Source organism: Carassius gibelio, chromosome B18, assembly GCF_023724105.1.
Source record: "Carassius gibelio isolate Cgi1373 ecotype wild population from Czech Republic chromosome B18, carGib1.2-hapl.c, whole genome shotgun sequence".
Classification (NCBI taxonomy): Eukaryota; Metazoa; Chordata; class Actinopteri; order Cypriniformes; family Cyprinidae; genus Carassius; species Carassius gibelio.
The window spans coordinates 7,422,931-7,450,925 of record NC_068413.1 but is presented as its reverse complement, the minus strand read 5'-3'; the positions used below and the strand labels follow the sequence as shown (position 1 = coordinate 7,450,925).

Here is a 27,995-nt window from a genome sequence, read left to right as displayed (position 1 = left end):
TAGATGGCTCACTGACCATCCAATGGCGAAGGTATTGCTCATGAATATTAAGCAGCAAGCCTTCACAGTAGTAGGATGTTCCTTCCTATGACGTCCCACAGTCCCACTTTTATCGTCGACATGGCGCTGGCGAGGTGGGAACACCAACAGCGGAAAGAGCAAATCTCTTAAACACATTAAACCGCTAGAAAAGTCCACGGATTAATATTTTCATACTTAAGAAGTTGGTACAAATTCGGTAAGTAATCTACTTGTTGTCAGAGTAACTAACTGATATATATAAATTTTAGTTCTTTGTAAATTAAGTTGGCTTCCTAAACTTGTTTTAGTGGGAAACGTTATTGTAATTGTGTAATTAAAAAAATACATATATTCTGTTATATACATTTTAAAAGTATATGACGTTTTAAAAAGCTAGTTTTGTGCCTAGTTATGATAGTTTATTAAATTATACTCTCTTCACACGTAACGTTAACGTTAGTAATATTTTCATAGCCTAAGGGATTGAATACAGAAACCTTTTATGATGTTATATTCAGAAACCCGATTAGTCAAACAAGGGTGATGTTTGTTGGTATTGTGCAATACTTAAAACACAGCTATTTAAAAAGAAAACAGAAAACTTAAAAAATTTAAAACAGAAGGTGGGATTTGAAGAGCAGGACTAGGTATTTGAGTTACAGCTGTGTTTGTGAAGAAGTGATTCACACATTCCACGTAGCCACAGAAGAACAAGAGCTGCTCTTACATGAGCTTGCTGTACAGCATCCTCACCTGTGATCTGGACTGAGACAGAGCTTACAGAACATAATTGTTACTTTTTAGCTGTACAGTCTACTGAAATAAGTTTTGAGTGACTTCCTCTATTTAATTAAAAGTGTTATAGTTTGTAGTGTGCAGCATCATGTATATTTTTGGATGTGCATTGGAAGACTGACAAGTTGTCACACTGGAAATTGTCAAAAAGGCTTAATATCAGCAACTAAATGGTTTTGAATCAAGTCAGTAACAAATATAATTTTTTTTGTTTTTTATGTTGTTTCAAAGCTAGTTTTTACATTACTTTTGTGAATCCATCTCCAAAAAAAAAACAAAAAAACAATAGTATCATAATTTGCAATGTAGTGACGTTAGATTTTAATTAAAGTGATTTTCTGCATTCTCAACAAGTTTTTATTTTTCTATGTTATTCTTTACATGTTTGCTCATTGTTATAATTAGCTGCAAAGCCTGACAAGATGCAGTTAGCTCAATAGTCACAAAATGTTTTTGTCCATATTAGCTTTTCCCTGGCAATAAAGCAGTTTATTTCTGTAGCCAGTATTAAGGTGTGTGCATCTATACAGAAACTGACTTTAAAAATAAACTTCCACTCAAAAATAATACTATAGTAAACTGTGTGACAGTTAGGCTAACCCTGGTTTACACTGTAAACAATTTTTTTCAAAGTTGTAAATAAAACAAATAAGTGTTATTTACAATAAAATACTATTTCAGCTTTTCTTTATCAAAATTTCACAGTTAATTCTGGGTTACATGCTGTTTCTTTGCACCCATTCAGCTAGTTTGAAGCTTTTCGTTTGAAGCTTTGTTCTTGTAATTTAAGTCCATTTCAGTCACACATCTGTAATATTGTGTAAATGGTGTGATGTTTACAGTAACTGCCTCTGTTGAACGACTTCAAAGAGCATCATTTGCTGTCTAAATCTTGTGTTTGCAGCCTAAAGTTAGCCTGCAGGTTTCATCAGCCATCTTTGTTTGTTGTGTAACAAACTCTATTGCCATCTCGAAGGGCTAAAAACACTCATACACAAACGCTTTTCCTTTATCCACTTATATTTGCAAACACATCTGTGCATTTACCTAAGCAGTGTGGAATTTTTTATTTTTACTGTTAGCTATAGATAGCATATGAAACACCCCTGAAATCAGGCAGGCGTCTCTTCTCTGTTCCATGTGGTTATGTGAAGTATGATGCATCATATTCTATGCCGACGCCTTGGCTTAGTATAGTGACAGGATATTTCAGATCAGTGTCAGATGGGTTTCCCTTTAGAAGTTTTGAGTATGAGAACAGTCAGCGATGGGGTGTCATTGGCTGCCTATGTATAAAACCCTGCTTGGTGACGCCCCAGTATAACCACAAATATAAAAGAGTGGAGTTGAAAAAAAAAAAAAAGTTCCATTCTCTTTCTATTTCTGACAGATGTAAGAAAAGGAGCCTGTTGTAAGCAGGGGTTGTTCTCCTCCCACGTGCACAGGCTGGACTGAAGGCTTGTGCACATCTGTGTTCCTCTAGTACTTGCACAAGACCCAAACATCTTTTAGAACTCTACGCTTGGCTCAAACTCTGTGATCACATCTGATTTCTTTTTGAATTCCACATAAAACCAGGCATAGCATTTATCAGTGTGTGTATAAAAACCTACTGGCACAATTAGTCTGATAAAAACGTTCAAATTGAAGGGGAAAATAATGGATATAATGTGTCAATACAATTTTTTTTCTTGTGGTGAACATGTACCATGGTTTTGAATTGGTGTATGATGTACCCAAACCAAAAAACTACCAACGTCCGCGGCCATCAGATTGAGATGTTTTTGGAAAATGCCTCTTTTGCTAACCAAGGCTAAATTTTTTTGATCAAACGTACTGTAAAAGCAGTAATATTGTGAAATATTTATTTAAAATATTAAATATAAAATTATTGTTTTCGTTTTCATATACATTTTAAAATGTAATTTATTCCTGTGATGCAAATGTGATTTTTCAGCAGCCATTACTGCTGTCTTTAGTGTCACATGATCCTTCAGAAATCATTTTGGTGCCTGATAAAATTTCTTACTATTTTCAATTTTGAAAACATTTTGCTGCTTAATATTATTATTTTATTTTTTTGTGAAAATCAAGATATATTTTTTTTTCATGAGTCTTTGTTTTTGAAAGTAAAAAAACAACTGTTTATATAAAATATATATATTTATTTTTGTAAAACACTATCACTTTTGATATTATTAATTAATAATAGAAGTATTAATTTATTAAAAAAAATCATCTTACTGACCTCAAACGTTTATGTACCATGATACACAAATATGATACTCATTCAGTACTCAGTTATCAAAGTACTAGTAATGCATGATTTATTGGCAGCTTCTGTTTTTTTTGCTAATGCTGTAAAAAATGTTTTACTTTATTGGTATTGAATATCTAATTATGCATGACTGTTCATTTAACCCATTTTAATATTTAAATTACCTTTGCCGTCATCTATCCCTTAATTTAATCTTTAGAAATCCTAATAATTTTATAAAACTGACACTGTTAAATGTAATCTTTATCAAAGCAATAAATGAATATATATTTTTCATACTGTACATTATGATGTTTTGATACTTAGTATCACTAAGTAATTAAATTACTTTAATTTAAAACAAGGTTTTATTTTTGTTGTTGTTTTTTAGCAAAAATATATATTTTTTTTTTTAGCCATCTATTGGTTAACGGCAATTGTTTTTTTAAGTGTTAATGAAAAATATAACCATCAGCATTTACTAGAAAGCTTGGCGTACATATTTATTTATCAGATGAACGTGTGCTTACAGGGCCATTAAAAATGTCTTTCCCATGACTCTCCAGCATGTTTCTATGCGTGCTTTAGCTTGACTTGAGGCGAATTTGCTGGCTTACACGGCTGGCCTGCCATGAATGCTTTTATTTCTGTTGAGATGAATGACCCGAAGGCTGCTATTTTTCCCCAGCATGTGCCAGCAGAGGTTTTTCTGTCAGTCAGTCAGAGCGGTTCAGCGAGGGATAGTGGCTAATATGGCTCAAACAGAGTGTGGAGTGGATAAAGTTCATACACATTGTGCCTTTAGGTGCCTGTCTGATGGATTTCAGAGGCCACTAGGGGTTTTTCCCCTTATTCTTATGCTCATATTCATAACCTTTCTTTTAATGCCATCTTGGGCCCTTTTCAGGGAACAGAACAAATAGTAATATTTATTTACGTTCAAAAAAGAAGTTGACTCTCTCTTTTGACAATTGCACCTATAAGCTTGTGTTCTTTTGAGTCCAGGAAAATATTTCCACACAAAGGACAGGCTTCATGTCTCGCAATCAGTTTCTTCCCTCTTAATGTCATTATTGGCATGCTTTCTCGCAAGATTTGTTCCAAGGATTGTTGAAACACATACTTCAAGATTTTCCTTTGTCTGTGGTTTTAGAAAAACACTTGTGCTGTTACTTTTTGCTGTTTGACAGCATGATGTTTTTGCATGTGGATAAACTGTTTTGATGTTGATCCGTGGTCTTGTATTTCTCTCATGATTCAGAGGGGAAATATGAGCTTCATAAAGAACGTGTTATCGCTTTTTACAGGCTGGAAGCCACCATGTTCCTGCCATGAGAGGAAATTCCAGCCATGCAAAAATCTGCAATGCAAAGCATCCTGAGCTTAGCTTGAGTCTACGCTGTGTGATTTTTAGCTCATATTAAAAGGCTTCCAGACAGACAGAGAAACTGAAATGAGTTCTTGTTTGCTGCTTTATTTGCTCTAAATAGAGATTATTAATGTCGATTGACAGAACTATTTAGAAACATGCAGGAAAAATGCACCAAAGCATCCTGTGTTAACGTGACCGGTGTGATGTTTTTATAGCACAACTTTTCTAGACATAACAGGAGTCTCCAGACAAGGTCTTGATTTGTTATTTATATATAGTTGAAAGACCAGATTGAAAATTTCCCTTATAGTTCTGCATCAGAGAATTGTTATTTTAGAAACTAAACCTTTCACACTAGTGAAGCGCATTAGTTTACTCTGAACTTGATTTCACAACATTTTTTTTTTTACTCTTCAGAAGAAAGTGTTTGATTCACTAACAGACTGGCTACATTCACATCATCTCTGTTTTGTATTGACAAGCTTATTTACTTATTAACAGATGTGACTCTTAAATTAGCCTGTGCATTCAAATATGTGGAGTCATTCCCCTTTTATAACTCACAGTGGCCTTATGCAATGTCTAGTGGCTGGATAGCAAACTTTAATTGAACGTTTGTTCTAAACTGTCAGGGTACTGCCTTTGAATATTGTATGTATTTAGTATTAAAGGAACACTCCACTATTTTTGAAAATAGGCTCATTTTCCAGCTCCCCTAGAGTTAAATAGTTGTGCTTTACAATTTTTTGAATCCATTCAGCCAATCTCAGGGTAGCACTTTTAGCTTAGCTTAGCATAGATCATTGAATCTTATTAGACTGTTAGCATCTCGCTCAAAATGACCAAAGAGTTTCAATATTTTTCCTATTTAAAACCTTACTCTTCTATTATTACATCGTGTACTAAGACTGACAAAAAATTTTTTAAAAGTTCTTGCTAAGAATTATACTCTCATTCTGGCGTAAAAAACAAGAACATTTCTGCCATACCATGGGTGCAGCAGGCGCAGTGATATTACGCGGCACCTGAAAATAGTCCCTTCAGGTGCTGCGTAATATCACTGTCATCGCTAATACCCCAGTAAAAAGAAACCACGTGCTTGCAGGGCTTGAATTTCGGTGCGGGAATGCGGGGATTGCGCATAATTTAAACCATTCCCGCAAGGTTAGCCTTTATAGTGCGAGAAATTCCCGCACAAATATATTTGCTTCATCTCAGAGCAAATGATTTAAAAATAAATTCACAGATGCGAGAAAAAATATGTCAAATTGTCTTTTATTTTCGAATTTAATTCCTCAATCAGCGCTGGACCGGCATTTTCTGTCTCAGCGCTGAGCTCATAGACAGTAAACGGCGGAGCCCTGGCTGCTGTAGACAGATCATGTTTCATGCTGTCAATGCAGCGGTCTGCGTTGCGCTGATCTTATTCACACTATCAAGTGTAGGTGCAGCATTCTAACATTTTGAGTCAAAATGAGCTGTTTGTGAAGAAATTATCCGCTTCCAAATTGTCGTTGTAATAACGAAACTGAAACATTAAAAAACATTTTGCTCTTTATGGTGTGCGAGTGATAGAGCGCGGCAGCAACGAACCAACTGATCAGCTTACAGCGTCACAACATTGAATGCTCGGCCGAACAGCTGATCATAGCTGTACAGGGCGCCTTTATTATTTTTCATCTCCATAAATATATCTATAAATATATCTAGTAATAAAGTTAACGCAAGGGCTAGAAATCAATTAATATTTTGCTGATCCTTCTTGTCGTCATGGAGAGCGCAGTTGGTTGCATGGCAACGACAGACGCCAAAGAGAGTGCAAGCGCTTGTGGAAATGAGACTGCGGCGCGCGCGCCCGAGCTTTCCACTTGTTTGAGCATGTGACTGCGGGTTTCCCCTTGTTTTCTATTCATTATGCGCGGCATATTTCCCGCGCGCACAAACACGGCCACAGACAATTAATTGTTTGGTTAGCGTAGTAGTTTAAATATGGACCGTTGGCTGAAGCGAAAGACAAGTTCGGATGATGCAGATCACGATCCAAAGAAAAAAGTGTCCGACAACGAAAGGCCGACAAGCAGCCAAACCGAAGATCCACAAAGAAATCTTACAGAGGTGAAGCAGTCAAAGGATAAATTTCAAACGAACTGGCTAAAAATTTACCCTTGGCTAGAAATTAACGATGGGATTATGAGCTGCTCAGTTTGTAAGATGTACAGCAGTCCACAATTTACCAGCCAATGCTACAAAACATCTACATTAATTAGACATGCCAATGGAACTGGCCATACAGCAGCTTTAAAAAGAAAGAAAGAAGCAGAAACATCCAAAAATGCTATGGCTAATGCTATCCAAACTGCACAGCTGCAGGGAGAAGAGGAGCTCAAGGGGTTACTTAAAACTGCTTATTTCCTTGCAGAAAATGAACTGGCAAATTCAAAATTTCATAATTTTGTGACATTTATGAAGGAGATGGATTGTCCTTCTTTCAAACATCTAAAGACAGACTCAAGCTATGGAAGCTATCTTAATGGCAAAGCATTGTCAGAAATGCACCAGGCTATTGCAAGTACACTGGTTGATGACATTAATAAGGCTGTCCTAAAAAGTCCAGTGTTTTCCTTAATTCTGGATGAGTCCACAGACATAAGCAACAGCAAACGGCTGATTACCTATGTTCGGTACATAGAAAACCACAAAATTCAAACAAAATTGTTCAGAAACTCTGAAATTGTGGATGGAAAAGCAGACACAATTGTGGATGATGTGAAACAACTGTTAATAGAGAAGAATTTAGATGGAAGAAAACTTGTAGCAGTTTGTACAGATGGTGCTGCTGTTATGACAGGATGTCGTAATGGAGTTGTTCAAAAACTCAGAGAGGAATACAATTCTGAATTGGTAGGAGTGCACTGTACAGCTCATCGTCTCGCTCTCTCTGCAAGTGATGCAGCCAGATCCGTTGAACAGGTGAAAAAGTTTCAGGAAGATTTAAGAGCAATTTTTGTGTTTTTCAGCAACTCTGCTGTCAGAAGCAACAAGCTTCATGAATTGCAAAGACAACTAGATGAGCAACAACTGAAATTCACCCAGCCCCACACAGTGAGATGGCTGTCAATTCACAGTGCAGTATCGGTGGTATGTAGATCCCTGAAAGCCCTAAGAGATGTTCTGGAACACATGGTTGCCTCCAACAGTCAGGACTCAGGAAAAACCAAAGGGTTATTGATTGCTGTTCGGCAGTTCAACTTTGTGGCACTGTGTCACATGATGAAGGATGTGCTTACACATATAGTGCTTCTTTCTAAGCATTTTCAAAGGGAAGACTTGGACTTTTCCACCGTCCAACCAATGACCCAGGGTACCAAAGAAGCACTGAGACAATTAATAGCTCATCCTGGTCCAGCAGAACAAGAATTCTTCAGCTGTCTTGAGGGAAACAAATTTAAAGGAGACAAACTTTTTGAATTCCATACTCAAAAGCCAGCCTTTGATAACTTGAAGAGCAGGTATGTTGGATCCTTGATTGATGAAATCGACAGAAGATTCCCTGCTGACACAATCAGTCTTCTTTCATGGTTCACCATTTTGGAGCCAAAAAAGGCCACCGCTGCCAAACAGTCTTCAGAGAATTTCAGTCTCTATGGTGTTGAGAAATTAAACAATCTGCTGAAACACTTCTCGTCCAATGTGAAAATGCAGGAAGCTCATCAGGAGTTCACAAACCTGAAGCAAGTCATGGTCTCCTGTGATTCATATTCTTCATTGTCCTTTCAGCAGTTTGCAGAGACTGTGTTAAGTGAACATAGTCAGGTTTTCACTGAAATGGAGAAACTCATTCAGACAGCCATGGTCATACCAGTAGCGAGTGTGTCGTGTGAACGTGGATTCAGCACACAAAACAGGATCAAAACTAAATTCAGAAATTCACTGAATAATACAAGTCTCACAAATCTAATGATCATTTCAGAGCTTGGACCTTCCCTTGAGCAGTTTGACTTCAACAGAGCCATCATCAAATGGAAAGAAATGAAGATGAGGAGACAGATGAGAAACTTAGAATAAGTCACATGAAAAAAAGAAATGGAAAAAAATTACTGAAATAGAACTGAAATGTATGAAAGACATAAATACTTATAGTTTAAACTGAGTTCTTAATATCAATTTACGATATCAATATCAAAAGTAAAAAAAAAAAAGCAAAGAATTGAACTGAACTGAAACACATGAACTGAAATAGACATTAATATATAGCATAGGCCTAGTTTAAACAGAGGTCTTAATGTCAATTTGAAGAGCATGATGTATTTTGTATAAAGTTTTTTTTTTTTTTTTTTTGGTTAACTGATTTGAGAACTGGAAATGCACAATTCATGCATACAAATCTGTAGATATTAATAAATGAACATGATTAAATTAGACCGATGCATCAAAAGTTATTCTCCCCCCCATAATCTTTAGATCCCCCCCATGTGACCCATGTAAGGGGGGAATTCCCCCCCAGTTTAAAAAACGAAATTCAGGCCCTGTGCTTGGAATAAACTACACAGATAACAAATTAAGTTAGTTACAAGAGGAACGTCACCATTGTTATTAAATGAAGTTATTTTTTATTTTTTTCATTAGAAATGAACTTGAGTTAAAGTACTTGTACACTATGTACAGTGCTGGGTTATTAGATGATAAGGGGATTTATTTATGGTATAAGACCCAAACTAAGTTGCTCTGATGATCCCTGCGTGCTTCTTACACCAAATTTGTGTTTACCTGTTTTAAAGGATTCTTAACTGCTAATTCACTGTATACAGCCTTTAGGATTGTCCTTTGCCAGAACACATAATTTCAGAGTGATGCTTTGTGATTTTTATGCTTCACATATTTCTTTGAATGACTCGGATTGGTTGAATAGCTCATCTGACTTAGATCACAAGCCAGTTCTATGCAGAAAAACTGAACTCCCTCTTAGTATAGCACACTTTCCCTTCTTTTTGGTTTTGTAAGTTAACATTTGGCCTGGTGTATTTGTGCATTATAGCAGAGAATGTTATCAATACTGGTGCATGGGATATCAGAACATGACAGGGTGTCTCTTTAACTCCTTGTTTTGAGGATAAGAATGGAGAGAATGCCGCCACTGTGTTCTCGGGCCACAAGCCAAAAGCGCCTGACAATGTGTCCCCACTAGTCCCCCAACAAAGTAACCAGTGTCCCCAGCAGAAGCACAAGCACTGTGCCAATAATTTAAATAAATGGCTCAGTTATTCTTTCAAATTAGAATTAGAAATGCTGCCATAGCATATAACAGAAATAAATAAGTTTAGGTTGAACTAATAAAATTCTTAAACTGAAATTAAAATAAAGGTAAATAGAAATTAATGGAAATAATAAAAATGACAAAAGGGCATAAAACATACTTACACTGATTATACTGAAATAAAAATATAAAAATAAAAACTAATTTAAATGTATATAATGAATACTATAATAGTATATAAATAATAGTAAAATAACAGTAGATCACATTTTTCTGTCTATCCTCCCTCTGTATATGTTTTTCTTATTTGGCTCTAGATTCTGTTAAATTCTAAACAAATTTTTGGTGTATGTGTAATACTTTCCTGAATAACATTAGTCATGTATCAAACATGCAGTACAATGCACTATTAACACTATTAATGTTTTTAGAGATTTCCTAAATGCATTTTGTACTGTTTACTGTAATATTTATTTTGTAATTTCCTCTTTATTCAGGATAAACAGTGCTGAACAAGATGATGTCTGATGCCAGTGACATGTTGGCAGCAGCCTTGGAGCAAATGGATGGGATTATAGCAGGTAAAATTGTACTCATGTAGGCTTTTCAACATTTCTGTTAACCATATCAAAAGTGAATTAAAACCTCCTATTGCAAATCCAACGGTCCCTCCACATTTAAACCTGACAAAATGATTAACTTTAAATTTGTTCATTCTATCCACATGGGAAACGTTCTGTAGTGTAAATGACAAACACTCATTTAATGAAACCTTACTGAGGTTTAAAGAGTGTTAAGATTGAACAGATATTAGCACTTTGACCAAATAGTCTAGCATATGAAGTAATTAATCACTGGCTTACTACAGTATAAGGCTGACATTTCAAATTTGAGCCTGTCAGGTCACATGATTTCCTGAGGTTTTAGCAATTAAAGCATTTCCTCTGCCCTGGATCTGACTTCAGAACTTCAGTGGTTATTTGCCTACAGCATGCTTTATTATACTATCTTTTATGCCACAAACAGTATATGATAATTGTGCTTTTTATAATGATTGCTTAATTCAGAAATGCCATACATTGTGCTTTATTGTAGAACAATAAAACCCTTAATTTTGTATTGCTCTCCCAAGCATTTGATATATAACTTATAGCTCCACAAATTCTATTGTGCATAATATTGTCTGAATATAATATGCTTAACTCCCCATTCATTGCTTTTATTTATTCTTCTCTTTGGCGCTCAGGCTCCAAGGCTCTGGACTACTCCAATGGCATCTTTGATTGTCAGTCCCCAACAACACCATTCATTGGCAATTTGCGAGCCCTGAACTTACTGGAGGACCTCAGGGGTGTTCTGGAACTTATGGACGCTGAGGAGAGAGAGAGCTTGCGTTGCCAGATCCCAGACTCTACTGCAGACAGTCTGGTGGAGTGGCTGCATGGACACCTGGTACGTACACCACATTCCTGGGCTCTGGAATTCACTGTGTCTACTCTAGATGTAAACATGAGGTAACACTCTATGTGTTGCCATGTTTTAATTAAGTACATAGTTTTATAGGATCATGTGCAGTATGTCTACTTGTAATTAAGAATGCAGTGCAGTTTCATTTTATCATTGCCTCAAGATATTAGTTACAGCAGATCCAAGAAACATTTTTCTTGTGTGTCTTGAGACAGCCAGGGGAAAGTCAAAACATTGTATCATATTTATCTAGTTTACCTGGATTATTATGTTCGTTTACCCAATGTTAATGTTTTTTTGCCACAGTAAATGGTGCATGAAAACCCTGAATCTCGTGACCCTGTTTTTCTCAGTATTACTGTTATAAGTCATACTCTGTTGGATTCTTTTGTAATAAGTTATTTTTCTGTGATTTTTGGACAGTCAAATGGACACATTTCAATCACCGGTGATGTTTACCAGGACAGACTTAATCGTCTTGAAAGTGATAAAGAATCCCTTGTGCTTCAGGTAAGTTTGTATATACACGTACGGTAAGTACGTTCAAAAGTTTGGGGTCAGCAAGATTTTTTTTTTTTTTTAATGTTTTTGAAAGAACTCTCTTGTGCTCACAAAGGCTAAATTCGTATGGTCATAAATACAATAGTAAAATATTATTGCAATTTAAAATATTTGATTTATTTTTCAATATATTTAAAAATGCAATTTATTCCTGTGATGACAGCTGAATTTTCAGCATCCACTTTTGTCTTCAGTGTACCATGATCCTTCAGAAATCCTTTTAATAATTTACTGCTCAAGAGACATTTTATTATCAATGTTGAAAAATGCTTAATATTTTTGTAGAAACCCTGATACAGTTTTTTTTTTTTTTTTTCAGATTCTTTGGTAAAGAAAAGTTCAAAAGAACAGCATTTTATTTTCTTTTTTTTTCATTGTAAAATAAATTATTTTAAAAACACAAATGTGTTTATTGTCACTTTTGATCAATTTAATGCATACTTGCTGAATAAAATATAATCATCGTTCTTTTCAGGTGAGTGTTTTGACAGATCAAGTTGAGGCGCAGGGAGAAAAGATAAGGGACCTAGACCTGTGCCTTGATGAACACCGTGAGAAACTAAATGCCACAGAAGAAATGTTACAACAGGTGTGTTTAAAGATATGCCTTGTTTATTGGAGACATGGTCTGGTGGTTGGGTGCATGTGCATTTTGCGCATTAGAGCTTATTTTCAGCCCTTAGTTTACTACACGTCTTCACTATACTGTGCAATTACAAGCAGAAGCCCATAATATTTAATTCATAAGACCAATTTTCTTTGTTCATGCTCCATTTGTAAACTCTTGTTCCTAGGAACTCCTGTGCAGATCAACCCTTGAAACTCAGAAGCTGGAGCTTATGGCAGAGGTTTCCAACTTGAAACTGAAGTTAACAGCAATGGAGAAAGAGAGATTTGATTTTGATGACAGATTTGGAGATAGTGAGGTAAAAAACATGAACACGTGCATGAGGGAATTAATTGTGTAAGGATGTCTTTATTTGAAAATGTCAGTGGCTGTGCTTTAATTGTAATGCTAGTGATTGGTTAATTTGTGGTTTCACCGTTGGCACACAGACCTCTTTTGTTTTGATCGCTTTAACATATTGCATTTTACTGGAAAATTACTTCAGTGTTTGTTTAGAATCTTGATTCTGCAGTATAGCCAACCTTTTGTTTCTGTACAAGCCTGAAGCAGAAAGACGTGCATTCAACAATGTGATCTGTTAGCGCTCTGACATCTACCAATCACGTCATGTTGTGGTACGGAAGTCTGTTCCAGTGCACTGGAATGTTGGGCTTTTAACTGTTCTATGCTTTGTTTGCTGTCTGGGCATAATGGCATATGCAAAAACAGCCTTTACCAGATACCATTTCCTGTCCAAAAAATGGTTTTGGTGGCCTCTTTTCTCTCAAGAAAGTAGTCATTACAACTAAGGACTATTGCCCACTGTGGATAAATGTGAGTAGGAAGGTCCTCAGCGAGATGGTGTTGGAATCCATTGGAAAGATTTTCCACATTAGTGGTTTCAACTACTGTACTTCAGATAAACCTTCCCTAAACCATGTCTGGCCAGTTCACAAATACACTTCCTGACAAAGTGGGTGTTTCTTTGCCCAAATGCAAACTGAACCATTTTTTATGTTTTTTTGTCAGAAGTCTAGCAACTTCAGACTAGGTGTAAAGCATACTATTATCTTATGAACTCCAGAGAAACTGGCCTTGCTTTCCATGGTTGGTTTCATTCATTGTCCATAACATGTTTTATTTAGGCTTGGGAAATGCTGTTAGCACTTAAACACGAGTCAAATAACATCAAAAAAGGGAGAAAAGCAGGATGATTTTCGATTAGGGTCATGGAGATGAACCAGTCTCTGCACCTGTGTGTTCACAGTCAGCCACAAAAAACAGGTTTTGTCTTCTTGTGGTTGACAAACGTTCCATTTCAGTCCTTTCTTTGTGCTTGTGCTTTTCATTCTTCTTAGAGTATTATAGAACACATATACTAATTATGTATTGTTTAAACTGTGCACTAAATTGGCAAGTGTTTGGTCTAGGTTGGTCAACACATTCTTCAAAGATATAAATTATTTCTTCTGTTTCCTGTTATTTTGCTGCCACATAATTTACTGTTTCTGCAAGACTCCAGTTTGTTTCCCAAAATATCTTCTTTTTACCCTGTTAAGACTAAGACTATAATAAGTCATTTTAGATTTTAAAGAACTATCAGAACTACTGTAGCCTGAAATACTCGATTTTTATATATATATATCATTTTTGAAAACCTGAACCCAAACTTTTGAATTGTAGTGTATTGAGTTTGTCCTTGCACTTTCTGGATCACTGCTTCAAGTAGATGCATCTGTTTTTTGTTTTTTTCACCGAGTGTTTACAACTAGAGGCTGCTCTGTTGTTTATTGAATCATAAATCCATGGCTGAATGCTAGACATCCTGACAAAGAGCTAGGCCCTGAAAGGCCTGTGTGCTAAATAGAAGCTTGTCACTATTTTTATATTTTTTTGGCTGCTTGTAAAGCATTTCTAGAGATTGAAAACTTAGTCTGTTTGTTAAACAAACCATTTCAAGAGAGTAGGGTTCTCTTTGAAGCAATATTGTTTAGGAATATGGCCATGATAAGTCTGTATGTGTTTAGAAATGAGTAATTAATATTATTAGATTCCATGTATTAAAGTCCCTCAGTTTTTTAATTTGTATGTAAACATTATTTTATTTTTGTGGTTAATTGTCTGCACACATATGCAGTCAGCAGTTTAACTTTAATCAAATGTAAAAAAAAAAATTTAACAAATTTTTTCAATTTGTTGCTAAAATGCTTTATAAACTTTGTGAAATCCTATGGAAATTGCTTGCCTCTTGAAATATATATTTTTTTCTATTTAGGGTTTGATTTTGGAGATTAATGAACTGAGATATCGCATTTCTGAGATGGAGAGCGAACGGTTGCAGTATGAAAAGAAATTGAAATCCACTAAGGTGAGTTTCAACACTAGTGAAAACCACAATAGATGTTGCCATCTTTAAGCTTGCATAGGGATTCTCTTCTTCTTTGGTCTCTCTTACATAACCTGTCATCTTTCTTGTCATCCTTAAGTGTCTATTTTCCTTTTCCTCCTTGGCTAACCTCTCTGCCTCTAGTCGCTAATGGCCAAACTCTCTAGCCTGAAACTCAAAATGGGCCAGATGCAGTATGAGAAACAGAGGAAGGAGCAAAAAATCCAGGCACTCAAGGTCGGCATACCTCAGGGTGGTTGCTGCATGTGATTGTGATGCAAAGAATTTTTTATTTAGATATTTTTTTTCACTGAAACTTTGCTTTTTGGCACTTTTAATGAAGGCTTCAGTTTGAAGGTTAAATATTATAAAGTGGCCACATTTAATAGTTTATTAACAATTCACTGACATTCAGTGTCCAAATACATTCTTAGGCCACTTTTAATGAGCCTATGAGCCATGTCACTTTATGAGTCAAAGTTCTTACTGTTTCAGCTCGACTGAGAGCTCCATAGCTCTCCATTTTACACCATTTTGTGCAGACACATTTCTCATCATGATTTGAAAGCTGCTCATTAAATCTGCCCTCCTCTATAGCAGTGGCACCAGTATAAGATCTCAGCATGTTTAATTAACCACAAGTATGCTTTAGTGTGAGGCTCTACGTGATGTTTAAGCTGAGAGGGCAACATTTCAGACTGCTTTTAATGCAGGAAAAGCTATTTATGTTGCTACTTCCTACTTTAGCATACTGTTAATCCATGTTTCAAAAAGCTCAGTGTGAGGTCTGCATGATTGTGTTACTGTAGCTTTTTTGGTGTTCTAAACTTCACAACCACCCTGGCAATGCATTGAACTCTTTAAGTTCTTGGATGGGGTCTTGATGAGTTGTAGACACATATAATTGATTAATTGAATATTTGGCTCTTTGTAAAATAATCTAATACATCATCTACAACATTGTGTCAGACTTTCATTTTGCATGTGCCATTTATTGATCTCTCTGTTTGTAATTAGTAGCTGCATGGTTTGGTATTGCTGGGTTAACCTGTTAACTTCAGAGGTGGTCCAGACTTTGGATCAGAGTTGTGAGATGTGTGTGTTTTAATGTTCAGGAGGAGCTGGCTATGTTGAGAAGGCAGCTGGATGGCAGAGATGGTGATCTGAGGAGGCTGCAGGATGAGACTGGGTCCAGATCCCCAACACCTGCAGGCCTAGACAACACAGAGAGAGGTGGGTCATGCATAGTTGCTGTTCTTCAAACTTAGAAATTGCAGTATTGCCTGTCCCAGCATGCCCTACAGGGGTCTAGTTTTGTCTTGTCATTATGCGGTATCTCTGATGCTGTACTGACTCATCTACATAAAATCTGGAGTCGATCAAGATCAATTTGTTTTTATTGTATGAATTAATTTCTGTGTTTTTTTTTATTTTGCATTTATGTTTATTTTAGTTACGTTAAGTTTCACTTTTGATGTTTGTTTTGTTTTTTCATGTTTATTTTGTTTGTTTTGTATTTTAGTTTTTGCTTTATTTTAGTTTTTTTTTATTAATGTTTTTACATTGTTTTCTCTTGTTAAGTTTTTTTGTCTGTGCTTACATGTTAGTTTTTCGATTTGTTTAACTTTTTTTGACTGTTTTGTTTTCTTACAATTTGGTTTAATTATTATAGGTTTTTGCTTTTTTAAATTAATTAAAAAAAAAAAATTATTTAGTTTCTTTTGCTTTTTTACTTGTGTTTTTATACATTTATATTTGTTTGCTATGCTTTGTTTGTATTTATTTTTTTACATTGTTTTCTTTGTTATTTTATTGTTTGTTATTTTTTGTTTGTGTTTATTTGGTTTTTATTTTACTTTTTTGATTGTTTTTATTTTATTGATTTGTTTTAGTTTATTTTTTTTTACCATTGTTTTTCCTTGTTGTTAAGGTTTGTTTTATTTTATATATATATATATATATATATATATATATATATATATATATATATATATATATATATATATATATATATATATAATTTCTCCCTTTTTAATTAATTTATTGATTAATTACATTAATGTTTTTTTTCTGTTGTTTTTATGTATTTTTTTAATGTTTCATTTTACTGATAGCTCTTTATTGGTCCAATACAGTCAGTAGCAGAAGACGTTTAATATCATTACTCTGTCTTAAACAGTTTTCCATACTGAGGAAACATTAAAAAAGAGGCTCAAAGAAAAACGTAAGGGGACTCCATGTCTACCTTCTACACATACACCCCTGTACTATTTTTGTCCTCTGCCTCCTGTGCCTGCATGTTTGGGCATGGTGCTTATGAAGCTTGCTTTTCTACAAAATGAAGCATTGCAAATTATAGTTGTATAGAAAGTTAATGGATTTAAAAATACAGGATATTGGGTATAAGAAAGTGAAAGAAGTAATGATTAACTATCTGTTATTATGTTGTAGCCCTGACAAAAGTCAGATTGTGGTCGTCATCTGGCATGTCACATTTACATTATTTTCTGTTTGTGTTGCCTGTCACCTTGTAATGTAACACCTCCTGTTCCCCAAAGCTAGTTTCTTCACCTCACTTCCCATCTTTCCATCATTATAGTGCATTGCCTGTAACCCATGTTCACACTCCTCATGACCTCACAGGCTGGACGTCCACTCTTATTTGTGGCTGCAAACACTCACGTTTAATCCCCACAAGCTCCTCCTTTCTTTCATTGTGTACATTTCTCACATTTGTCACAGAATTTCACTGTTGAATTTCAGCTCGGCGTGTCTGTCTACAGTTTATGTGATGTTAAATGTCAAGCCTGAAGCCTAATGTTTCTTTGCCAATTAGTGAAATGGTCTTTAGTTTACCAAGCCTGTGCTTTGCAGATATGGAAGTACAGAAAATGAAGAAAGCAATGGAGTCATTGATGGCAGCAAATGAGGAGAAGGTAGTTTTAAGTCATAAGTTTCTTTGTCCATTGCATTTGAAAATTGTAAAGAAACTTTAGGCATTTAATGCTTTTATGATGCTTTGTGTAGGATCGCAAGATTGAAGAGTTGCGACAGTCACTTGTGCGTTACAAGAAAGTACAAGAGATGGTCCTGTCAGCACAGGGGAGGAAAGGTGATTTTTTTTTTTTTTTTTGAATAAATAATTCTGAAGTGGTGTCAATTAAATTTGTTTATCTTTCCTGTAATCAGTGTACTTTTTTTGTATTATATACTGTTGTATCATATACTTTTATAGTATTAATTAATATTTTGAATTAGTTTTTATTTTAATTCTATTTTGTTTATGAAATTTTTAAGGGCTTCTGTCATTTTATCATTTCTTATTTAGCTTTGTTTCAGTTTTAGTAATTTTAATACTTCAACTTAAACTCGTTTTATTTCAGTTAGTTGTCAGGCAAAATTTCTAACCTTCATTTAATTTTTTTTTTTAAGTTTGGTTAAGCTGGTTAAGTTGTCATCTAATATTTTTATTTTATTTTTGCTTTACTTTTATTAATGATTAAAAAAACGAAATATATTTTATATATATATATAAAATTAAATAAATAAATAAAATAAAAAATTCCAGTAATTCTTACCATTTTATTTTATTGTTTTGGGGTGAAATGTGACTTGGATGTGGTTTCAAAAGCTTCATCTAATTAGTTAAATCCTTTAATGTGCTTCTGATAGGTGACAGGCTGTATTTGGTGTGTGGTGTTTTCCGAGCTAATGATCAAAATCTCCCTTTCTTTCTCATCAGATAAGGTCAAAGAAGGAGACAGTGATGGAAGCAATAGTGACAGCTCACTCTCCATGTCCACCGCCCTCTCTGTTTCCATGGACACTGAGAGGTCTCTGCTCTCTTACACAGAGGAAGTTGCTGTGAGGGGTCAAAATGAGGTGCAATTTTCTTTTTAGACCAACAAAATTCATATAATATTTCCCTGAAGGTTACACCATTCATCGTTTGTGGTTAGTTTGTGTCCTTGTTAAAGAACTATATTTTGTTTTGGCGTGCATAATCTAAAATCACTGCACTGCAACCTAGAATTAATCTTAATTTAGAGCAACACAGACTGATTGACAGTTCAGCAAAGTTGTGTTGATGGTGTTTTTTCAAGCTAAAGGCAAAATTGAACACTTGCAGAACACGCAGCATGCCAAACTGTTGCTCATACTGTCACAGACAATCTAAAACGCAGAGAATCACTTGTCAGCGAGTGACTGAATGTCTTCAGATATTACCGTTCAGAGATGATGGATCCTTGGAATATGATGTATGCAGTAGAACTTTTTGAACCAAGTACTTCCAAAACTGAGTGAATTATTAAATTATTTATGAGTGAATTATTTATGTACGGCTATAGCATTTTTTTTTTTGTTTAAGTTGTAGAAATTAAATGTGTTTCTATTAGATTTTTTCAATTTATTTTGTCAGTTTAAGTAATTTTAGTATTTCAACCAAAGCAGGTTTATTTTTTATTCTATTTGATTTCAGCTTTGTTTCATTGAATCAAAATTATTTAAATAGTTTGTGAACAGTAACTTCATTTTGTGCATCATTTATGCTTTTTACATTAAATAAGTTTAGGTTAAGTTTCTCAAATGTTGTATTTATGCTTTTTATTTCTTTGTTTCACTGGACGAAAATGATTTGTAATAGTTTGTAAGCAGTAACAACACTACATGTAATACAAAACAAATCTGCATTATTAAAATTGTAAATTATCTATGTATTCTGAAAGGTGTGCATGCTGATATAAAAAAAACTGTATTTTTTACTTGCAGTAATTAGAAACATCATGGAGACTCCAAAGAATAAAAACAATGAACAACTTGAAATTTTCCAGAAGTTATATAAAAATGCAGCTTCTCTTAATATTTTTCAGTCCATTTTAATGTACTTGTTTTTTAATGCCCTTAATGGTACAGTACAGTACAGCACCATCGGTGGTTTTCAAATATGCTTTATAAAAAAACTAACAAACAAATTTAAAAAACCCTATTAAAAAGGATGTATTTCATTATGTTATATTAAATCATGTATTTTTATGCTGGAAAGGTTGTTTGCGATGGACCTCCAGGGGGTCTGCCTTTTGAAAAATGCTGGTGTGAATTAACCTTTGCATGTTCTCTTCATTTGTAGGCGACTACATTCGTCAGTACACTCCAAGTGCCATCGCTCACAGTCTCGTCCCCAGACAAAGCAGACAGTGATACAGTCCTGGAACAAATGCAGTTATCAAGGTACGCTTCAGTACATTAAAACACACCTTTTTGTCTGCTGAGGTTTTTTTACAAAAGATCATCATCTAATAAAACCTGGACAAGCAAACATTATTTTATACCATAGCCATGGCTGTAGGTTTACATTCCAGAGCGTCCAACCTATGTTACAGCATCCAAGCATCCTATCCTTAGTTTTAGCACCTCTGAAGGCTTTTCCTTTCTTGTGTTTTATTGTTAGTATCCTCTTCCCATCCTTTCTAGCCTTTGAAATGCCTATTTTCCGCAACAGAGTTCATGATCACATCTCCCTATTCACACTATCCCATCATTCTGTGGTGTTTAAAGTATCATTTCCTCATCTTTAGCCCATCAGTGCATGCCCTTCTACACACTCCACTGCTTACCCATCATGCTTTGCCACCACATCTGCATCCCACTGCTTTTGTGTTTGTCCTTTGTAGTGAGAAAGAGTGTCAGGAGCCAGCTCAATCACCGGAGACCACATTAGATGAGAGTCCCGAGTGAGTATGTGTGTCAGGTGGAGTTTGGTTACACAACTGGCACAGTAAGATTTGCAAGTGTTTGGGTAACCTGAAATGCCACTATTGTGAAACAGTGTGTGTGTCAGAAACCTTAACATAGTGGTTATAAACATCTATATGTTTAAAAGAGTGACGGTAACAATGTCTTTTCACGTTTTAGAGCTTCAGAGGACACAAAATCAGCAAGTCAGGGCAACCTTGATGGAAGAGGCAGTGAAAAGGTATTTTTCAGCTCAATCAAGACTTGAGGAAAAGCGTATTTATTTTAAGGTTTTTATTATGGTTAGAAAATATACTGAATATTTAAAGTTATTGAAAGTGAGTAAAAAATACCTATTGTTATTTTTTTTTTTTATTCCAGAAGCCTTTAACAGTAGATCAGAGGCCAGCAGAATTCTTTATTATTATTTTAAATAATAATATTAATTAAATTAAAATATAGATTTTTAATGATTATTACATATTATACTTTATGCATTTTTAATTTTAATTTCACTTTAAGTTGTAGAAATTGTGTGTTTCTGTCTTTTATATTAGATTTCTGTTTACCTTCAATTTATTTGTCACTTTTAGAGCAAAACATTTGATGAGTTCAACAAGATCACAACTCTACCACCTAAATCGCCAAGCTCTTCTCACACTGCTGAGGATGACAGCTTCGGTAGCAGGAAAATGAGATCTTCCTTTGGACGGGGGTTCTTCAAGCTCAAGGGAGGGAAGAGGACTGCTAGTGCCCCTAATTTGGGTACAACTTCTATCTTACTTCCAAATCAATATGCCTTTGGTCAATTACAGTTTCACTGTGATTAAAAAAAAAAATCTAAAATTGCTAAATAAATAAATAAAAACCTTTGGGCATTTTGTTTTATAGATTATAATGGTGATGAGTCAGGAGTGTCCAAATTTAGTACAAACACCCATTTAAGGGTTAGGCCTGCCATGTGGCCTCTCTGAAGAAAGACCTGGATGTGTCCTCATTTCTTTATTTCCATCAACTTTTCCAAGCATTTCCACACATAATCAATTGGTTCTCTGGCCATGTTGTAATGTTTCAAACAGACTCTGCTATTGCTCAAAGTCAGCATATCAAGCACATTTAAAGTCAAAACACACAACAAGTCTTTTACTGATTACCGTAATCTGTAACATATTGTGAAAAGCAACACTTTGTTCATATTGGCTTCAGGCTTGATTCAAAAAAGGTCTGTATTTCGAAATTTAGAAATGTAGGCCTAGAGTTGGTTTATTTTCATTTCTTTTCTTCATAGCAGGAGATGATATTAAATGAGGTCATGTTGATTATGGGTGTTTTGAAGTCCTCTTCTCAAAATAATAGACTAAATAGATGTGTTTAAACATTGAGCTCATGTGGCAATCATGAAGTATATAGAGGTTCTGTCCTCATGGCTGTTATTTTGCGACCACATTACCTAGGACTTAGATACTCTGACCATATTCTCACAGCTGTGTATGTTCCCCTCACATTCAAACTACCATACGTTCAGGCTGGATTTAGTGCCATTCAATAACAGAGATGTTATTGCTTCCATTGTGTTGACCTGCATGTGACTGCGCTCCGTGGTTTCACTCCTAAAATAAACCCAATCCAGTTGTTCTTTAGCCCAGACGAGAAGTCCTCTGCAATCTTGCCTCATGATGCTGATTCCAGCTGTTCAAGGAATACATTGTCATTTTTGGGATATATTTCTTTGAAACTTCATTTTATTCATGACATTTTTACTGCTCTGCTCTTTAACTGAACGACTTGTTTTTTCTTCCTTCCCATAATCTTTAGTTTATTTGATGCTTGACTGACCATGGTATTGTGGGTAACGTAGTTTGCTGTGGTGACAACAGGACTTTTTCATTTTTGTTTGAACAGCTGAGACCGAGAGGAACGGCACTGACCATCTGGATCTGGCAGGTATGCCGCAGAGGTCAGCTGATAGTGACAGCACACACACGCTCCCCATTTCTCCGGAGGGCAAGAAAAAGTCTAAAGGAATCAAAGCACTCTTTGGAAAGTGAGTCTAAAACATGGACACTGGACATTTTGGACTTTAAGGATCTTTCCTTATCTAGCATATTTTATATCCTGGCAGTGTTATTGTTAACTAAACCTAAATCTATTAAGGTATTAAAAAAAAAAAAGCTTAAAACAAATATTAGTAAAAACTAGAAATGTTGCAGTAATTAACTGAAATAAAATAAGTTGAAGTTAAATTGAGGTTAATTGTACTACAATTATTAAATCTGATATATAAATTAAAGCTGAAGAGCTGAAAAAGAGTAAAATGACAAGAACACATACAAAATTATTAAAACTTAAAAAGAAATAGCTGAAATTCTCTTAAACTATATTAAAAAACTATTAAAAAAAATTATAAATATTAATAAATACTACAATTTTATAAAATAACACGGTATGCTCAAGTTGTATTATTCTAAACAAAGTATAAATGTATTATTATATTACAAATATGATTATTAATGTTCTCATGTACCTCATATAAAAATCTGCCTCTCTCTCTCTCTCTCTGTCTATCTATTTATTTATTGAGCTAAATGTGGATGAATCCGCTTATTTGATTCGATTTGAGTTGAATATGGTAAAAAATTAACTGATGACTTTCTCATACTTTCTCTTTCTTCCTTAAAGGCTCAAAAGAAGTCAATCAACCACATTTGACCTGGATGATAACCTATCAGAGAGTGAGTTTAAACGGGGTGGAGTCAGAGCCACAGCTGGGCCCAGGCTGGGCTGGTCACGTGACCTACAGAACACCAACAGGTCAGTTATCACAGTGACGCGGGATAGAGCTCCTTCTCAAAATGGAAAGATCTACTGTTGGGAAACCCCCAGGTTACAGACTTACATGTAACTTATTGATTCAGAGTTTCAGTCCGTCAGTAAAATCTCATTGATGAGGTTGTCAGAGTAACATTTTTGTAGTAAATGGCAAATATCTCCAGCAGTCACTGTGTTTGTAGCTCCTAAGGTCTGCTTGTCTGTGTTTTCCAGTGAGCTGGACGCTCCGTTTGCACGCTGGTCCCAGGAGCAGGTGTGTGATTGGATGCAGGAGCAGGGACTGGGGTTGTATGTGAGTTTGGCAAGGCAGTGGGTCGCCTCCGGCCAGACGCTCCTGCAGGCATCCCAGCAGGATCTGGAAAGAGTGAGCTCTTATTTCTCAGAATCAGGATGAAAGCATATAGTGTAGTCCAAATGTCTGAGACCACATTTAAGCCTGGAAAAAAATCTGTTTTCCTTCTGAAATTCATGTTTAAGGACTGTTCTGCTCTCTGTATGCAGGAGCTGGGAATAAAACACCCTTTACACAGGAAGAAACTCCAGCTGGCCCTGCAGGCATTGGGCTCAGAGGAAGAGGACAACAGAAGCAAACTAGACTACCACTGGGTGACAAGTAAGGGATGGATGTTTATTCATCCATGGTTTCAGATTTGTTGTCAAATTTTTAAGTTGTTAAGTTAAGGCTGAATATATCTGATCTGATTTTCTTCTGTTCTAGGGTGGCTTGATGATATCGGCCTCCCACAGTACAAGACTCAGTTTGATGAGGGACGTGTGGATGGACGGATGCTTCACTATATGACTGTGGTTCGTCTTTTTCCCAGAAAATATCACATTTTTACATAAATGAAAGTTTTAATCACTGAAAAAAAGGTTAAAATAGCATTCAGTATTTATTAGCTTTCCACTTTTTGGGGTCAGATTTTTTTTTATGTTTTTGAAAGAAGGCTGTTTGAATTTGTTTGATAAAAATAAGTAAAAACATTTATATTGTGAAATATTACAATACCAAATATGTGTTTCATATGGAAGCCCGTTTCCGCCACAGATTAAAAATAAATAAAAAAGGTAATTGCGTTTTTTTTATCTCACAATTCAGACTTTTTCTGCAATTTCTGAATTGCGTCATATACCTATAAACTTTTTTTTTTTTTTTTCATTGTGATAATAAAGTCAGAATTACGAGTTTATATCACACGATTCTGAGAAAACAATCAGGATTGCTAGTTTGTATCGGGCAATTGTTAGATGTGAGATGTAAACTAAAAAAAAAAAATTGGATTGTGAGATAAGAAGTCCAATTACCTTTTTAATTTTTTTATTCAGTGGTAGAAATGGGCTTCCATAGTTTCCTACTTTATTACGTTTCCAAATTTAATTATTTATTTCCGAATCCTTGAATGATATAGTAATTAGAAATAAGTTGTTAAAGTCCACTCTCTTCTGTCCTTGCTGAACAGGATGACCTATTATCTCTGAAAGTGGGCAGTGTTCTTCATCACCTCAGTATTAAGAGAGCCATTCAGGTGCTCCGGCTCAACAGCTATGACCCCAACTGTCTGCGGCGAAGACCTTCAGATGAGGTTGGAGGAGATATCAAACTCGAATCGGTTCTGTCCTGTTATTTTTGTACTGTATTTGTACTAGCGATCCTATATTTCACCATTATTTCAGAACAACATAAGTCCTGCTGAGGTCTCTCAATGGACCAACCACCGTGTGATGGAGTGGCTGCGGTCCGTCGATCTGGCTGAATACGCACCCAACCTGAGGGGCAGTGGAGTGCATGGAGGACTGATGGTGAGAGACAACTTTGCACTAGTTTAGGTTATTTGTTGGAATGGTTAACGGTTTGCACTGGAAACCGAAAAGTATGTGCTGCATGCTTTCCTCTAAATAACAAAATAAACACACGATAAAAATGACAGCGGTGAGAAAACAGCAATTATTATTTAATTTAAAATCACTTATCCTTCCTTAGCAGGTTTGGGCCTCCATAGCTTTACAATATTAAACATGAAAAAAGTCAGTGTCATTTTCAGTTAGAATGACATACATTTCTACTATAAATCAGTTCTCTGTGTGTTTGTTTTTACTTGTGGAGCCTCAGAGCACAACTACCTATTAAGTAATTGCCACAGACCAATGGTAGTTTGGTGTTTACCAGCCAGAGTGAACTTTTTCCGGAAAGTTTGCTTTGGCGAGCTGTTTTGGATGGATTTGGTTGGCGATATTCATTCTTTGATTCACTTGAATCAAACACTTGTCGCTCAAACAGTAGAGCATGATGCTAGTAAGGTCATAGGTTCGATTCCCAGTGAAAGCAAGAACTTATTAAATGTGTACCTTGAATGCAGTCACTTTAGATAAAAGCATCTGTGAAATCCATAAATGAAAATGTAAAGTATATCGGGATAGAAAGCTGTTCTAGTAGAAATAAAGATCAAATAAAAAGCATCTGCAAAAGTGCAATTTTTTTCTTATCAAATGGGCATAATTTTGTTCATGATTTTAGGTGCTGGAACCTCGTTTTAATGTGGAGACAATGGCTCTGCTGCTAAATATTCCCCCAAACAAGACTCTTCTGCGGAGGCATCTGGCCACTCACTTCAACCTGCTGGTGGGTTCTGAGGCCCAGCAGCTCAAGCAGGAGTGTCTAGAGAACCCAGACTACACCGTACTCACCGCCACGGCTAAAGTCAAGGTATGTTACAGGACACCTCCAGACCATCTGCTGCAGAGCTGGCATGTGATCGAATCAGTTTGGAGTTCAAACACTGTCTGTTTCAAATGTAGCCGCACAAGCTGGCGTTTGCAGGGTTTGGTAGGAAGAAGAAACAAGAGGACAGTGAAGAGTATGTCTGTCCCATGGATGTGGAGATGCCCAAAGGACGCAGCTTCCAGAAAGGCTACAGAGGCATGGAGCTCCAGATCTATGATGATGACCTAGACCGATTCGACCAGGTAGTGATAGAAGTTTTCTGGTGCCTAAATAAATATAGAATACATTTATTGTTTGAATATATATTTATATTTTTATTTTCACCTAAAGTTTCTGTCAACTGAATTTAATGCATTAACGTTTTGTAATGGCTTAATTTTTCAATGATGAATAATTATCAAAATTATTAACATTTACTTATATATAAATATTTTAAAATGTTTTTGTAAGCAGTGTCTTTATGCGCTCAAAAGCATTTATTGGATCAAAAACAGTAATATTGTGAAATATTATTACAATTTAAAATTTTAAAATTTGCCATCACAGGAATAAATTAACATTTTAAAATGCATTTTTTAATTGTAATAATATTTTGCAATATTGCTGTATTGGTTTATTTTTCATAATATAAATGGAGCCTTGACGAGCATAAGATACTACTTTTAAAAACATTTAAATATTTTAATTATTCCAAATAATCGGTTGATTATTCAATAGTCAATAACCTTATTCAAATAATGAATCGATCGTTGATTAATCATTAACACCTGTATGATTTTATGTTCTTCTTTTCAATCTTAGATGGAGGACTCTGAAGGGACTGTGAGGCAGATTGGTGCTTTCTCCGAGGGCATCAACAACTTAACGGTAACAAGCAGCTACACATCTGATCTCACTTGTGTTGCTTTATAAAGTTTGCCTGTGCCTAAATTGTGCCTCTCACATTCTGTGCTCAGAGTATGCTGAAGGAGGACGAGTTCTTCAAGGAGATCTCCACGTCGTTCCCCAATGCCAGTGTGAAGGATGATGACTCCAACGTGTGAGGGCACCGCGGGGACACTCTCGCCCCTAGTGCTGCTGCTTTAATCGGAAGTGACTGTGCCAATCCCTCTGCCGACACCTCCACACACATCTGAATGCCAAATATATCAATCAGAACCAAGTGTCAACTCATCGAAACACCATTTTAACATATTTCAATTGCCTTTTAAGAACATTTTGTTTAATAATTAATGTCTCATAAAGGTAGATGGAAGAATGTCTGCCCTGTGTGTGTGTGTGTGTGTGTGTGTGTGTGTAAAAATAAATAAGATAAAATAATTAGCAATCCTACTGTAATTTGCTGGTCATTGGAGAAATACAGTATGCATTCTTTTTCATCTGCCTGCCTAAATCTGTGACAGATTTTCAGTTTGTGCTGGTTATTATTATGGTGGCAGAAGAGCACAAAGACACTTTCAGGTAAAATCAAAGATGTATTTTATTAAATTGTTGATAAATTAAAGTTGTACACTGCCAATAATTAGGGTGCAGTGATGTCTTAAAATCTAGATGTGTGAGGATTTTTTTTTTTTTTTTTGACCTGTACATTTTGGTTTATCAAGCCAATACATGCATTGATACTGCATATGCTTTGTGCATTTGCATGCAGAACTCTGTACAATATATTTTACATCTGGTTTGTAAAGGATTGCATGTTATTTAAGCCTGATTTGGATAAAATATTAGCAAAATATTTTTACTTTAATGAAAGGTCATTCTGAATTATATTTCTTCTGCAGCAGTACTTAAAGGATAGCAATAATGTTCTCATTTATGGAAATGCTATCATGTAGCATGAATCTTTAATGCAATGTTGGCATGTCCACAAAATTGTAAGCAGCTGAAAAATATATTGAAAATATAGTGCCACTCATAACCATTTCAGAGTTACGTGTTTGTACTTTGTTGATTTGTACTCATTTTTAAAGGTGAATAAAATACTAAATGCA

General features: G+C 35.3%; 1 protein-coding gene across 5 annotated transcripts; it reads left to right on the top strand.

The window, feature by feature from the left end:
* The first annotated feature begins 92 nt into the window (after positions 1–92).
* Positions 93–27,995, top strand: ppfibp1b (PPFIA binding protein 1b). 5 transcript variants are annotated; one of them, XM_052582082.1, is made up of 28 exons: positions 101–238; positions 10,197–10,280; positions 10,946–11,151; positions 11,590–11,676; positions 12,203–12,316; positions 12,522–12,653; positions 14,610–14,702; positions 14,865–14,957; positions 15,836–15,953; positions 16,900–16,944; positions 17,595–17,656; positions 17,748–17,832; positions 18,463–18,602; positions 19,849–19,949; positions 20,393–20,452; positions 20,634–20,694; positions 21,047–21,218; positions 22,356–22,497; positions 23,133–23,264; positions 23,496–23,646; positions 23,784–23,895; positions 24,001–24,089; positions 24,743–24,865; positions 24,957–25,082; positions 25,798–25,986; positions 26,079–26,246; positions 26,806–26,871; positions 26,961–27,995. In XM_052582082.1, exons 2-28 carry the CDS (start codon positions 10,217–10,219, stop codon positions 27,045–27,047), a joined length of 3,018 nt encoding a protein of 1,005 aa, XP_052438042.1. In that variant the 5' UTR covers positions 101–238; positions 10,197–10,216; the 3' UTR covers positions 27,048–27,995. The 5 variants fall into 5 exon arrangements, with proteins under 5 accessions (XP_052438046.1, XP_052438042.1, XP_052438045.1 ...); XM_052582085.1 differs by lacking the exon at positions 14,865–14,957; XM_052582083.1 differs by lacking the exon at positions 16,900–16,944.